The sequence below is a fragment of the Oncorhynchus masou genome, chromosome 13 (genome assembly GCF_036934945.1).
Source record: "Oncorhynchus masou masou isolate Uvic2021 chromosome 13, UVic_Omas_1.1, whole genome shotgun sequence".
Lineage (NCBI taxonomy): Eukaryota > Metazoa > Chordata > Actinopteri > Salmoniformes > Salmonidae > Oncorhynchus > Oncorhynchus masou.
In genome coordinates this window covers 60,476,439-60,492,355 of record NC_088224.1, presented here as the reverse complement: position 1 = coordinate 60,492,355, position 15,917 = coordinate 60,476,439, and the positions used below count along the sequence as shown (strand labels likewise).

Sequence of the window (15,917 nt, the reverse complement as noted above, 5' to 3'; positions counted from 1 at the left end):
GAGCTCGTTGTCATTGCAGGCAGTCTCAACGCTGTGTGTTACAGGTAGACATCCTCCTCCCTCATGTGGTACCCTTCCTGCAGGCTCATCCTGACATGACCCTCCAGCATGACAATGCCACCAGCCATACTGCTCATTCTGTGAGTGATTTCCTGCTAGACAGGAATGTCAGTGTTCTGCCATGGCCAGCGACGAGCCCGGATGTCAATCCCATTGTGCCCGTCTGGGACCTGTTGGATCGGAGGGTGAGGGCTAGGACCATTCCCCCCAGAAATGTTCGGGAACTTGCAGGTGCCTTGGTGGAAGAGTGAGGTAACATCTCACAGAAAGAACTGGCAAATCTGGTGCAGTCCATGAGGAGGAGATGCACTGCAGTACTTAATGCAGCTGGTGGCCACACCAGATACTGACTGTTACTTTTGATTTATTTTGACCCCCCCTTTGTTCAAAGACACAATATTACATTTCTGTTAGTCACATGTCCGTGGAACTTGTTCAGTTTATGTCTCAGTTGTTGAATCTTATGTTTATACAAATATTTACACACGTTAAACTTGCTGAAAATAAAAGCAGTTGACAGTGAGAGGACGTTTCTTTTTTTGCTGAGTTTATTTAAAAACACAATTCCATGGTATTTTAATCTTTACGCTACATCAACTTAGATTCTAACAATGCATTTGCAATAGACAGTTGCATGAAAGCAATAAACATAATCATCTGAAAACAGGAAAGAAACCGCAAAAGGAAGTCACAGAAAACCAATACCTAGAAGCCAAGCTGTAAGCACTGTCAGCATCTCTAGGGGAAATTTGCTTCTGGGGCAGCATGCAACGCTCACACAGGGTTTTAATAGATTTGCAGGCTGTGAAATGGGTCGGTTGATTGAGGAACACATGGGTTTGTCCTGTAGCTTCTGGGTATTGTTGATAATCCAGTTATTGATGTACAGAATGGGTGATCTGCAAGAGCAGTCCCAGGGGTTCCCCTCCAGGTGGAGGATCTTCAGGCTCTCCAGAGGCTCCAGTGTCCCATTCACAAGAGTACTGAGGCGGTTTGATTTCAGGTGCAGTTTCTGGAGGTGGTGAAGGCCTTGAAACACGTTAGGGTGTAGCACTTTGATCTGGTTGTTGTCCAGGTCAAGCTCCTGTAAGTCGACCAGGGGGGAGAAAACTTGAGGATGCAAGGACACCAAGCGGTTGTTCTGGAGAAGGAGTCTACGTAAATCATCCAGGGAGTAGAACGTGGCATATGGGAGATCATGAAGCTGGTTGAAGCTGAGATTAAGCTCCTTTAGGGCACCTAACCCATCAAAGTCTGTAGAAGCCAGTGCTGTGAGGCGGTTGTTGTTCAAATCCAGAATCTTGAGGCTTCGAAGCTTAGAAAATAAGCCGTTTGGAAGATCTTCAATCAGGTTTTCATTCAACAGGAGCTCTCTCAGTTCACCAAGGGTAGAAAACTGCTCAGGGTGAATTGCTGTGAGACGGTTGTTGAAGAGCTTCAGGAAGTGGAGTTTTGTCAGACCATGGAAGATGGACCTAGCGAGAGACCTGAGGTGGTTATTGTCTAACTGTAGCTCCCTGAGACTCTTGGTCTTGTGGAATAGGCCTCTGGGAATCTTGCTTAGTACGTTGTTGTCCAAGTAGAGTTTCCGTAGGCTCCTCAAGCTGGAGAACAATGCTTTGTGGAGGTCAGATATCTGATTGTTGGCCAGCTGGAGTTCCCTTAGCTTAGACATCATGTGAAAGAGCCCTGGTGGAATGGATGAGATCTTGTTGCTGTCAAGCTGCAGCTCTCTCAGCCTAGTTAGGTTGTGAAACAGGTCCTCTGGAAGGTATGTCAGGTTGTTATGGTAGAGATCCAGGAGCTCCAGTCTGCCTAGATATTGAAAAACTTCAGAGGGGAGGGATTTGAGGTTATTGTAGCTCAGATCCAATTGACTGAGATGGAATAGACCGCTCAATGAGTCCTCAGCTATTCTGCGCAGGCAGTTATTATTCAAAACCAAAATCCTTAGATGGCTGAGCTCAGAGAAAGCATCTTCTGGTATGAAGGTGATGCTGTTCTTCTGGAGGTACAAGCTGTGCAGCTGTGACACATCCCTCAGGGCAGCAATGGGCACAAAATCAAACCTGTTTCCACTGAGGTCCAGATGACTCAGGTTAACTGCTCCCCTGAATGTGCCATTCCCAATGCTAACCAAGTTGTTCTTGGACAAAATCAGCTTTACCAACTTGGAGGAGTTCTCAAACACCCCTTCTCCAAACTCCACAATACTGTTGCTGCTCAGGTGAAGGTCAGTGAGTGCAGGGGCACCACTCAGTGCCCCGTACTGCAGGCTGTTGATCTGGTTCAGTGTGAGAATGAGAGTCTTCAATTGACCAAGGCCTTGGAGAGATCCTGGGTGCAGGGCCTCCATGTGGTTCTCACTGAGGTCCATTAAGGTGAGCGCTGAGAGGCCTTGGAGCTGCCCAGGGCCCAGTGAACCCAGGCAATTACCCCTGAGAAACAGCTTGACCAGGCTGCTCATGTTGGGCCAGATGAAGTTGGAGGTCAAGGAGACATTGAGGCGGTTTTTGGTGAGATCCAGGAACTGCAGCTGCTCCAGTCCACTGGTGGGGAATGCCTGGATCAGGTTGTGGGCCATATAAAGCTCCTCAGTACCATCGGGGAGGTTAGGGAACTTCTTCAGCCTCTTGTCCGGGCAGCTGACTGTGACGTTGTCCAGACATTGACATGGTGAGGCAGGGCAGGTAGCAGCGATTGAGATGAGGGCCATGATGACCGTGCTTAAAATCCCCAACATCGCCAGGAAATAGTGCTGATGTGACAGGGAAGGAAAGCGGGCCAACATGAGATGTGAAACAAATATATGAAACTTCTGTTGAACCATAATTCCTGCTTACAGTACACATCCTGCTAAACAGTTTCAATGTAATCTATGCCATTTCATTGTTCCTTTCTTTGGATATCCAGTACAATGTCTCAATGTCTTGGTAATTACGTGAAAATCTTGCGACTCTACAAACTTGTTGGATGCATTTGCAGTACAGAAAGAAAACATTTGATCACAAATCCAAAATGCTGGCGTATGAGCTAAATTAAAAATTTTCAGTCTCCAAATAAATACATATTGGAGTTTGTCTATAAACATGTCAGCACTGTGTAGCAATGAGTACATTATAATTACATTGTGCTTGCCAACTTAATAAATATATACTTTCCCTGTCACTTACTATAAAATGGGACCCAACAGATTGCTTGGGAGTGGCACAATCTGTCTTTCCAGTAGATTCCCTTTCATCATTAAAACTTTTATTGAGATTTAAGGGGCAACCTGCAGTTCAAACAATAACAAAGCGTCCCCACACCACTGTTTTGGTAAAAAGCTTGGGCTGCAAAAATGTAATACTCTCAAATTCATGGGGAGAGCTATGGATACAAGGGACAAAATTGTGTAAACCATGTTTTGAGGCTATACATTGTTTGTTTACAATTACGATGTTTACTAACAAAATAGTAAATGTTTTTGGATCTGATGGGATACGACAGTTGAACTAAGCTAATGAGGCATCGATAAGTTATATTCTTCAAAAATCATTAACTTTAAAGTCTAAAATGCATCAAGCGAGGCAGATTGCCCCTTTAAGAAGTTTTAGCAATGACAAAAGTGTAAAATGTGTGCATGCATTCTGACTTTGAAAACACACTGTTGCATGAAAATATTTGACCAAAAATGGTAAGTCAACTTACCTTTGAGGAGGAGAGATTAGTGCTGCATCTGATAGCTGTGAGTCATAAATTGTGAAAGGCACAGAGATTAATTCTTCATTTTAAAGGTGAGGTTTTTACGAAGTGTCGGAAACTTCCTAATAGGTCAGCACAATTTCTGCAGTTTGGAGACCCTGTCTGTGACATCAGATCAGTCTCACATTTGATTACCACAGAAAGCTAAGCATGTGTCTAGATGTGACAGATTCATGTCAGTACCAAGAAAATGATAGAAACCACTTCAAAGCTTCATCTGTGACCGCACTGCAATCAGTCGAGGCTATGTCTAGGGTAAAGCACACTGTGTGACAATACAGAGGCGGATGCAAGATGCAAGCAACGATGGTTTAATGAATATAGTTTACAGCAGCAACAGGACAGACAGACTGTACTCAGACGGAATCCGACCCAGGGACTCGGGCGCATCTTCCGATGATAGCGTGCTGAGAAAACCAGGGGAGTGTGTCCGGATGGGTTAGGAAGGAGCACAGCAGATAATCCACACAAGGGTGGTGAGAGAAGAGCACGGACACACAACACAGCCTCAGGGAAGAAACAACGATCTGACAACAAGAAACACTGGTTACAGAACATATAAAGGGAAGATAAGTGGTTCCAGCTGGCGCAGACAATCAGGCCGAGATTGGGAACCACGCCCACACAAACACGGGAGAGAGAGAGAGGCAGTGGATTCATGAACCGTGACAATACCCCCCCCCCTAGGAACGCCTCTTGGCGTTCCCAGGCGAATTTACCTGTCGATTGAAATCATCGATAAGGGAGTGATCCAGAATGTCCCTAGCAGGCACCCAACTTCTCTCCTCCGGGCCGTAACCCTCCCAGTCCACCAGGTACTGGAATCCGCGTCCCCTCCTTCTAGAGTCCAAAATACGATTGACAGAAAAGGTGGGTTCCCCATCAACAAGTCGTGGCGGCGGGGGAACCGGGGCCGGCGGGTTAATGCGTGCCTGAAACACAGGTTTTATTTTAGACACATGAAAGGTAGGATGAATTCTCCTATACGCCGGAGGAAGCTTGAGCCGGACCGCCACCGGACTAATGATCCTGGTGACTTTGAACGGGCCGATAAATTTGGGGGCAAGCTTGTTCGAAACGGATCGGAGTGGAATGTTCTTAGTAGAAAGCCACATTCTTTGGCCAACGACGTATACCGGAGGCTTCGACCGGTGGCGATCGGCCTTAGCCTTGGTGCGCGCCCCCACCCGGAGAAGAGTCTCACGGGCTCTGCTCCATGCGTGACGGCACCTCTGGATGAAAGCGTGAGCGGAGGGAACAGTGACCTCGGACTCCGTACTGGGAAAGATAGGTGGCTGGTAACCTAAACTACACTCAAACGGAGAGAGACCCGTGGCTGCCACTGGCAACGAATTGTGAGCGTACTCAACCATAGAGAGTTGTTGACTCCAGGAAGAGGGATTCTTAGAAACCAAACATCGCAACACTCTCTCCAAATCTTGGTTGGCCCTCTCCGTTTGACCGTTGCTCTGGGGATGAAACCCTGAAGACAGGCTGACACTCGCTCCCAGTAACCTACAAAACTCTTGCCAAAACTTGGACACAAATTGGGGCCCCGGTCAGAAACTACGTCCATCGGCAGGCCATGTAAGCGAAAGACGTGATCCACGACAGTTACCGCTGTCTCCTTGGCAGATGGTAATTTAGGCAAGGGAATAAAATGAGCCGTCTTCGAGAACCGGTCCACCACGGTCAAAACAACCGTCTTGCCCTGGGAGGGCGGGAGGCCGGTAACAAAATCTAGCGCGATGTGGGACCAGGGTCTCGAAGGGACCGACAGCGGTTGGAGTAACCCATCTGGGGGTCGATTAGAAGTCTTCCCAGTGGCACAAACCGAGCAAGCCAAGACAAAACTGTGAATGTCACGAGCCATCAGTGGCCACCAAAAGCGTTGCTTAACCAAAAAGCTAGTGCGGCTGACTCCTGGATGACACGCTACGTTGGAGCAGTGCCCCCACCGAATAACATCGGACCGACACCCCTCCGGCACAAACAACCGATTAGGCGGACAACCGGGCAGAGGCGTTACCCCTTCTAAGGCCGTTTTGACCCTCGATTCAACCTCCCATGTGAGTGTGGAGACCACTAGGGCCCCGGGTAGGATGCACTCGGGAGTGGATGGGCGTTCGGAATGGTCAAAAATGCGAGAAAGGGAATCGGGTTTGACATTCTTGGAACCCGGGCAATACGAGAGAGAGAAGTCAATACGTCCGAAAAAGAGTGCCCACCGCGCCTGCCTGGAGTTGAGTCGCTTGGCGGTTCTGATATATTCCAAATTTTTGTGATCGGTCCAAACTATAAAAGGTACCCCCGAACCCTCTAACCAATGGCGCCACTCCTCCAGTGCTAACTTCACTGCCAACAACTCTCTGTTGCCAATGTCGTAGTTGCGTTCTGCAGGTGATAACCGATGGGAAAGGAACGCGCAAGGGTGCATCTTGTCGTCAGAAGAGGAACGTTGGGAAAGTACCGCACCTACCCCCTCGTCTGAAGCGTCCACCTACACCACGAACTGACGCGAGGGATCGGGAGCTATGAGGATGGGAGCCGAAACAAAGCGGCTCTTGAGTTTGGCGAATGCAGCCTCGGCTGTATCGGACCACCTGAACGTCACTCTGGGGGAGGTTAAGGCGGTAAGAGGAGCGACTATCTGGCTAAAGTTGCGAACGAAACGCCGGTAGAAATTGGCGAATCCCAGAAACCTCTGTAGGGCCTTCTGGGAATCTGGGCTTGGCCAATCCACCACAGCCTTAACCTTGTCAGGATCCATGCGAATACCTTCAGTCGAGACGATGTAACCTAGGAATGGAACGGATTGTGCATGAAAAATGCATTTCTCTGCCTTGACAAAAAGTCCATTCTCCAACAACCTCTGAAGCACTCGTCTGACGTGCTGAACGTGTTCCTGGAGAGAAGAAGAAAAAATCAGTATGTCATCCAGGTAAACATATATGAACTGATCAATCATATCTCTCAGCACGTCATTGACGAGTGCCTGGAAAACCGCTGGGGAGTTGGATAGCCCAAAAGGCATGACCAAATATTCGAAGTGCCCTCTGGGGGTGTTAAACGCGGTCTTCCATTCGTCCCCCTCCCTTATGCGAACCAAATGATATGCATTACGTAAATCCAACTTAGTGAACACGGATGCTCCCTGTAACCTTTCAAAGGCTGAGGACATCAACGGTAAGGGATAGGTATTCTTCACTGTGATGTTATTCAACCCACAGTAATCAATGCAAGGACGCAGAGATCCGTCCTTCTTCCCCACAAAGAAGAACCCCGCCCCCGCTGGAGAAGAGGAAGGACGAATGAATCCAGATGCCAGAGAACCAGAGATGTATCTCTCCATAGCCTCCCTCTCAGGAACAGAGAGTGAATATAACTTGCCTTTAGGCGGAGACTCACCTGGCAATAATTCTATTGCACAGTCATAGGGATGATGCGGAGGAAGAGAAGCAGCACGGGACTTACTGAACACCTCCTTCAGGTCGAGGTATTCAACGGGCACGTTAGACAAATCCACTGCCTCCTCTAGAAACACAGAATCAGACACAGACGAACAAGCAGACACTAAACAGGACTCAAGACACTTGTTACTCCACATGGATATAGAGTTATGACCCCAGTCAACTCTGGGGTTGTGTTGGGTGAGCCAAGGGTGGCCGAGAACTAATGGTGCAAGGGGTGAGTCCATGAGTAGGAATGATAGTGTCTCAGTGTGATTGCCAGAAGTGATGAGTGTGATAGGTTCAGTGGTGTGAGAAATGTTGGGGAGTTCTTGACCATTGAGAGCGTTGACGGATATCTTGTGCGTGAGTGAGGTGATAGGGATCTGGAGTTTGTGAGAGAGCTTGAAGTCCATGAAATTACCCTCTGCTCCTGAGTCCAGTAAGGCTTGGGTGTCGTGCGTGTGGGTGGCCCATCTTAGTCTTACCGGGAGGAGAGTAGATGATGAGGTCTTCTCTGTGGTGACACCACCCGATAGTAGCCTCATGTTTACTACCGGGCCTGATCTTTTACCGGGCAGGAGTGGATAAAGTGGCCCGCTCTACCACAGTAGAGACAGAGTCCTTGGGATCTCCGCCTCTCCCTCTCTTCCCGGGAGAGGCGAGCTCTCCCCAGCTGCATGGGTTCGTGAGCGGAGGCTGAACTGGCCGTGTTCCCGCCGCTGGCATGCCAGCCCTCCGTGTCGTTATACGGTCTGTTAAGGCATGCTCGGCGGCCAATACGACTCAGACGAGCGTCGACCCTCAAGGCTAGTTCCACTAGTCCATTTAAACTCCTGGGAAGGTCCAGAACATAAATCTCCTTCTGGATCCGGTCCTCCAGCCCATGCAGGAACATGTCCCACTGCGCCTCCTCGTTCCACTGACACTCTGCGGCCAGAGTGCGGAATTGGATGGAGTATTCCGATACTGAACGGTCTCCTTGGCGAAGGTCAGCGAGTAGTCTGGCCGCCTCCCTACCCGCCACGGCCCGATCGAAGACCCTTCTCATCTCCTCGGAGAGTGTCTGGAAAGAGGTGCAGCATGGGTCCTGGTTCGCCCACACCGCCGTTCCCCAAAGAGCCGCTTTGCCTGATAGCAGTGTGAGTACGAATGCTACCTTAGACTGTTCACGGTTGAAGGTCCGTGGCTGCAACGAGAAATGCATGGAACATCTCGTAAGAAAAGCTCTGCAATAGTCAGGATCACCTGAATAACCCTCTGGTGTCGGTAGCCGTGGCTCTAGCTGGGAATCCGGCTCTGGCGGGGCGGGTTGAACTGCCGGTGTAGGTGGCGCAGCGGAACCCCTCAGATGTTGCAATTGTTGGGTCAGCTGGGATACCTGCGTCGCAAGGGCTTGTACTGCCCGACCTGTGCTGGAGATGTTCTCCTCTTGTTGATCCATTCTCGTGATACTGCGGGAAATGAATTCGATCAGACTCGTTGAACTCGCTGCATACATGGTCTGGTCAGATCGTTCTGTGACAATACAGAGGCGGATGCAAGATGCAAGCAATGATGGTTTAATGAATATAGTTTACAGCAGCAACAGGACAGACAGACTGTACTCAGACGGAATCCGACCCAGGGACTCGGGCGCATCTTCCGATGATAGCGTGCTGAGAAAACCAGGGGAGTGTGTCCGGATGGGTAGGAAGGAGCACAGCAGATAATCCACACAAGGGCGGTGAGAGAAGAGCACGGACACACAACACAACCTCAGGGAAGAAACAACGATCTGACAACAAGAAACACTGGTTACAGAACATATAAAGGGAAGATAAGTGGTTCCAGCTGGCGCAGACAATCAGGCCGAGATTGGGAACCATGCCCACACAAACACGGGAGAGAGAGAGAGAGAGAGAGAGAGAGAGGGAGGCAGTGGATTCATGAACCGTGACACACTGATGCTATCTTGCTGTGCTTGATCATGTAGAAAATGCAAAAGGCACACACATTTTGATGGGAAATATTTTAGTAGTATTTAATAGTATTTGTAACCTTATTATTACATAGTAATGTACTGTGCTTTGAGAGAGAGAGAGAGAGAGAGAGAGAGAGAGAGAGAGAGAAAAGAGTGCCGAAATGGTCTGTTTAGCTGATTCACTTTCTATTTACTTCTATAATATAAACTCAGCAAAAAATAAACATCCTCTCACTGTCAACTGTGTTTATTTTCAGTAAACTTAACATGTGTAAATATTTGTATGAACATACGATTCAACAACTGAGACATAAACTGAACAAGTTCCACGGACATGTGACTAACAGAAATGTAATATTGTGTCTTTGAACAAAGGGGGGGTCAAAATAAATCAAAAGTAACAGTCAGTATCTGGTGTGGCCACCAGCTGCATTAAGTACTGCAGTGCATCTCCTCCTCATGGACTGCACCAGATTTGCCAGTTCTTTCTGTGAGATGTTACCCCACTCTTCCACCAAGGCACCTGCATGTTCCCGAACATTTCTGGGGGGAATGGCCCTAGCCCTCACCCTCTGGTCCAACAGGTTCCAGACGTGCTCAATGGGATTGAGATCCAGGCTCTTCGCTGGCCATGACAGAACACTGACATTCCTGTCTTGCAGGAAATCACGCACAGAATGAGCGGTATGACTGGTGGCATTGTCATGCTGGAGGGTCATGTCAGGATGAGCCTGCAGGAAGGGTACCACATGAGGGAGGAGGATGTCTACCTGTAACACACAGCGTTGAGTCTGCCTGCAATGACAACAAGCTCAGTCCGATGATGCTGTGACACACCGGCCCAGACCATGATGGACCCTCCACCTCCAAATCGATCCTGCTCCAGAGTACAGGCCTCGGTGTAACGCTCATTCCTTCGACGATAAACACGAATCTGACCATCACCCCTGGTGAGACAAAACCGCGACTCATCAGTGAAGAGCACTATTTGCCAGCCCTCTCTGGTCCAGCGACGGTGGGTTTGTGCCTATACGTGACGCTGTTGCCGGTGATGTCTGGTGAGGACCTGCCTTACAACAGGCCTACAAGCCCTCAGTCCAGCCTCTCCTAGTCTATTGCAGACAGTCTGAGCACTGATGGAGGGATTGTGCGTTACTGGTGTAACTCGGGCAGTTGTTGTTGCCATCCTGTAGCTGTCCTGCAGGTGTGATGTTTGGATGTATCGATCCTGTGCAGATGTTGTTAGTTACACGTGGTCTGCCACTGCGAGGACGATCAGCTATCCATCACGTCTCCCTGTAGCGCTGTCTTAGGCGTCTCACAGTACGGACATTGCAATTTATTGCCCTGGCCACATCTGCAGTCCTCATGCCTCCTTGCAGCATGCCTAAGGCACGTTCACGCAGATGCGCAGGGACCCTGGGCATCTTTCTTTTGGTGTTTTTCAGAGTCAGTAGAAAGGCCTCTTTAGTCCTAAGATTTCATATCTGGGACTTTAATTGCCTACCGTCTGTAAGCTGTTAGTGTCTTAACGACCGTTCCACAGGTGCATGTTCATTAATTGTTTATGGTTCATTGAACAAGCATGGGAAACAGTGTTTAAACCCTTTACAATGAAGATCTGTGAGGTTATTTGTATTTTTACGAATTATCTTTGAAAGAAAGGGTCCTGAAAAAGGGACGTTTCTTTTTTTGCTGAGTTTGTTAGTTTCCATCACCAAGCATATATCTCAGAGCCTAGAAGCATAGTAAGTCTATGCTAGATGAAAGCACATGAAAGCACAAGCACATGACTAGGAAAGCTGCAGGCAATCATAATGTCACAACTCTATGGATAAAATGGGGTTTTGCTGACGATAAAATAAAACACTGCCACCACAAGTAAAATAATCATTGATAACCACAAGATGACGCCATCACAACAGTTATAAGGATGCCTCCGGCCATGATGAGGCTACTACTCCACTAGGTGGCCCTCTACAACATACAGAATTGCAACACAGCACAGAAAGCAAACAGGATGACATTGCAACTTCTCACCAACATGATGTTATCTAAAAATGTCAATCAACAAACAATATAGACAAAACAAGCAAAACCATGATGACTATACATGAGATATTTAGAAACATAATTCCTAAAAATGACAATCTTACCTATTTCAATTGTAACTTAGCCAATGCATTATTTTGTTGCCGATATACTCTTGAAAACCATGATGTATACAATCAATGGCCTATATTTCTATCTATTTGGTTCCTTTGTCAATTTGTATTCAAATAAACAGTTGGACAACATGTTCAATCATTTTTTAATTACAGTCAAGGCTCGTCAAATATAATAATGATTCTGTTCACAAAAAGTTATTGGTAAACTTTGAACAACAACATCCTGAGCATCAGGGCCAGTCAGGGTTGGACAGACTCTTGATTAAGGGCAGAGCATGGCCTCCAGTGTGCCTCCAGACGTCATAATCTCTGCCAGATTAGAGATGAATGCAGTGGGGGGTTGGCTGTGGCGCTGCCTACCAACAATTGTAATTAGAATGTTGAGATGACTTGGTCTGAAATATAGTAGGTCAACTAGAATAGAGAGAAGTTACAGTACTTTGTAACTCTCCTCCAGTGGTGTCAGCTCAGAAACAACCAGTGTCCGAGGATATGTAAAGCATTTTGGAGTTTGGATAACAGTGGACCGTTCATGTTGCCATGTTATTATAGGCCTACATTGAGTGGGCTTGTTTTTTTAAATTATAACGTAGAAGTCAAATAGTTAAAAGGGTTCAACACTCTCTCAGCTGAAGTGATAAGGTAACATGTTTGGAATGAATGGACTACTAATGGTTTACTATTAATTCATGAAGCTATATCAAATCAGATCTGCCAAGAGTCTTGAGTCAGACAATGGAGGCTCTGTTGGACAGTGGACCTGACTGGAGGTGGTGTGTGTTTATTTCCCCAGGGTCAACCAGGGATGCAGTGGTGGGCTGGGCCCTGGTCGATCACCCTGACCTACTCCGTGTGCACACATCACTTACAATCATGTCCAGGCTCTCTCCGTGGTACACACTGTGGAAAGAGCAGCACCAACTGACGCACACACTTTACCTGCCTTTGCACATACCCCATTAGGACTATTGAAAATTCCACATAAAGCGGTTTCCAAATGATTTGGTCCCAAATGACTGCCTAATGATGCTTCGGGACTAGATGCTGATTACAGAGAGTCTGACGCGTGGAACTTGTCAGGTTCACACTGTTTCAATAGTGGCTCACTTTCTCACACTGCTCTTCTGTGCTCTCACACTGCTCTATCACCCATGCGAAACCAAGAAAAGCGCTAAACCAACATCCACTATATGCCTATCTCAATAACAAAATAGCAAGATCCCAGGGACCACAGCAGAATGAGGTGTTCATGGGCCCAACCCTCTCGTGTCCGATTTGTACAGGTGAGACTATAGTCTTTGGTGGTGTGCTTCTGCTGTCATCACCCACTTGGTATAATCTGTAAATGGACGTAAATAATATAGCTAGATTAAAACATAGAAATGCTATACACCAGAGAACAGATGGTTTGTTCTCACAACAATAGAAATTACAAGTGGAGGGGAAATTAAATACAAGTACAGTAGTTGTTTGTTGCTTTGTTTAAGTGTGTCTATTTTAGATAGGGCGCTGTCACCCCTGTTATCAAATGCCCAAGAGATGCTGTCTGCAGCGTCAAGTGATGACATTACTGTACAGAGTTTTGCTTGCCAACGTGGTTGGCGTGTGGTTTGTGCTGGTAACTGCTGTTCTGCCGATGAATGAATGGGGAAATTGTCTCTTTAAGAACATGGGGGAAGGGTGTGTTACTGAGCCTCCGACGCAGCCCTGCCTATTATTTTGCTTGACGTTCTTCCTTCTTGCTCTTGTCATACAGTTTGGGGATGTCTTTTTATGTAGGCAAATGTTACAACTGATAGTAATGAAGGATATCTGCAAGAATCCAAGATAAATCATTTTTCGAACGTTGATTATTATTCGACGGCTACTTTTTCGGAAGTGGTCCATCGCGAACAGAAAGAGAAAGGGGGTAACTGTATATTCGCCGATGCTTTATCCGCAATTGTCATGTCGTTGTATTGTTTCTTTTGACGGTTAATTACTAAATAATCAACTATGAAATGCTGGTTGACAATTAGTCTTAAGTCGCTCAGTGTTTTGCCTTGGGAGTGGTTGGTTTTGCGAGCATCATTTGGCACCCCCCCCAAAAAAATACATATTTCTCAACGACAGACATCCACCCATGGTCGTGGTACGCGCAGACTACCTGACCTATGTTTTTAGTTTTGCCAATTGTTTTTATTGGATATAACAAACTTCTGTGTTCCGGACATACACCCACAGGCATCACTGGACCACACATAATTGCTTTCTAAAAAATATTTTTAGTATAGTAATGGTGCGATAGTTAGAATAAACCCATTTTGGTTTCATTTTATTTCCATAATGAAGCACAGCATTGATGCCTTTCTTCACATGAAGAATCAGCCAAACATGAAGTGGATAGCCTAGTAAGTAGGCTATTCAGACAGTTTTCTAGACAATTGTCTGTATAATTTCGTGTTCGGTGCTGCCCTTTTACAATAAAAATGAGTATTGTTTGAGGATACAATTCTGTCTCACTGCTCTCGAACCTGGGGTTGCCGGTAGGATTGGCGTCTATTGCCTTTTAACACTGGCTAGGCGGTGGAGCGGCCAATGTCGACTGTTATCCTCGGTAGAATATAACGTTAATCCTGTACATACCTACATACAAACCAAGTTGGCATTTAGTCCAATAGAAAGGATACCTCAGGGACAATGTCTTCTCGTGCAGCACTACCTGGGAACGATCGGAAATCGGACCTCGTAAGTATTTAATACATTTTACTGTCTTATATAAGCTTTTGTTTATGTCAGACAGTCATGTGAATTACACCCTATAAATGGAACAGTGGCATAGAATCAAGCAAGGTGACAAGTTAACGTATTAAAAAACGATTGATGGGGGAAGGCTTTCTGTAGCCTATTTCACTGCTGTTAAAACCATAATTAATTCACTCTGTACATTTTGTTCAAGTGAACAGAATAACCCATAATACATCATTTTGAGAGAGCACATTCTGTCCCTAGAAAATCTGGAAATCAATAATGATACAACTGTAACACTGTCATACCAGTATGTAATAATATGTCAATTCAATGTGAAACAAATGTGGCCGAGCTAATGCAGTGGCAGGTTTGTATACAGCCTCTCAGGCACATATGTCACTTTGGTTTCAATGTCTGTTTCACACATTTCTTTTAAGGAATGCTGAAAAGAGGACATTTTGTTAATCGCCATCGAAAAGCTCTTTACCTCTTCTAATTCCCATCAATCATGAAGGGGATGTTTGGCTTGAGTCTAGTCTGCTCAGTACAGTATCATTGTAGAATAACAGAGCTTAAAGGGACAAGTAGCTCACCCTTTTTGCACAGACCTCCTTTACGGATGACTGGCATTTGAAGCTCGACAGTTTGATCTGTTTATTGACAGTGATCCTCGGCCAGGCACTCAGAAGTGTGACAATCCAACCAGTATTTTGATCACAACATTGGACAGGCCCCAGTTGATTTCTTTATTTATGTAGACGAACAATAGATAAATAGACAATTATATTAGGCCACGCCCACATAACATATTACGTTCTATTGTCTGCTGATTGTTGTTGCTCTCTGCTACAATAAATAACCATTCAAATCCTATATCTAAGCAGGTCTCACATTATCATGGCACTGACTTGGTGCTTCCTGGAAGGAGTGGCAAACAATAGTGACACCCTAAAAGGCAGATAAATGAATTTTTTGTAGTGAATCTGAGTTGAATTAACAAAGCATCATTGACAGGTGGATATACAGAGGGGGATAGGGTCTGTCTCACCATGCTGTGCCCACCCTCATCCATAGTATTAGGGCATGGCAAGATGTTTGTTGATTGGTGGGCTGTAGGGCTATATTAGGATAATATTATGGTACTACACAATAGATGGCCTGAGCTTACATTGTTTTTCTAAAATATTTATGTAAAGAAAAGGCATAGAAATCTTCGAGACATTCATGAAGCAGGTCATGCTTGTTGTCCATTTCAGAAAGGACAGACTTCCAGAAGGACTTCCATTCACATCAAGTGACAATACGAGAGTAAATATTTGATAACATGATTAATTACAACCACTTTATGCTCACTTCAAGGAATACAAAACAGAGTATTGTGTGAAAGCCTATGTTGTTCCGAATGACTGTGTGATCTCGCTCTCTGTGGCGGATGTGAGTAAAACTTTTAAACAGGTTAACACTCGCAAGGCTGCCGGGCCAGATGGAATAACAAGGCGTTTTCTCAAAGCATGCGCAGACCAGTTGGCAAGTGTCTTCAAGGACATTTTCAATCTAACCTTGTCCCAGTCTCTAATCCCAACATGTTTCAAGCTGACCACCATTGTCACTGTTCCCAAGAACTCCAAGGTAACCTGCCTAACCTGCCTATATGACTTTTAAAGGCTGGTCATGACACACATCAACACCATCATCCCAGACAAAAGCATTATTATTATTATTTTTTAAATTTACCCCCTTTTCATGGTATCCAATTGTTAGTAGTTACTATCTTGTCTCCTCGCTACAACTCCCGTACTGGCT

At 46.1% G+C, this 15,917-nt stretch overlaps 2 protein-coding genes across 5 annotated transcripts in view; one reads left to right on the top strand and one right to left on the bottom strand.

Moving 5' to 3' along the window:
* Positions 1-586: 586 nt before the first annotated feature.
* Positions 587-3,966, bottom strand: LOC135552757 (leucine-rich repeat-containing protein 15-like). Its single transcript, XM_064984582.1, has 2 exons — positions 3,751-3,966; positions 587-2,818 (listed from the first exon to the last, which is right to left on the bottom strand). The coding sequence occupies exon 2, from the start codon at positions 2,801-2,803 to the stop codon at positions 749-751; it is 2,055 nt and encodes a 684-aa protein (XP_064840654.1). The 5' UTR covers positions 2,804-2,818; positions 3,751-3,966; the 3' UTR covers positions 587-748.
* A 9,095-nt stretch (positions 3,967-13,061) lies between these two features.
* The window catches only part of LOC135552749 (MAP/microtubule affinity-regulating kinase 4-like), a 60,687-nt gene continuing 57,831 nt past the window's right edge, over positions 13,062-15,917 (top strand). For all 4 annotated transcript variants that reach the window (XM_064984563.1, XM_064984566.1, XM_064984564.1 and 1 more), the window contains exon 1: positions 13,062-14,111. In XM_064984563.1, coding sequence (XP_064840635.1) covers positions 14,064-14,111 — 48 coding nt within the window. In that variant the 5' untranslated portion in view covers positions 13,062-14,063. The remainder of the gene's footprint in view (positions 14,112-15,917) is intronic.

Bases quoted from the DNA above. Each gene is read 5' to 3' on its own strand.
- LOC135552757 (XM_064984582.1), bottom strand. From the start codon at position 2,803: ATGTTGGGGATTTTAAGCACGGTCATCATGGCCCTCATCTCAATCGCT.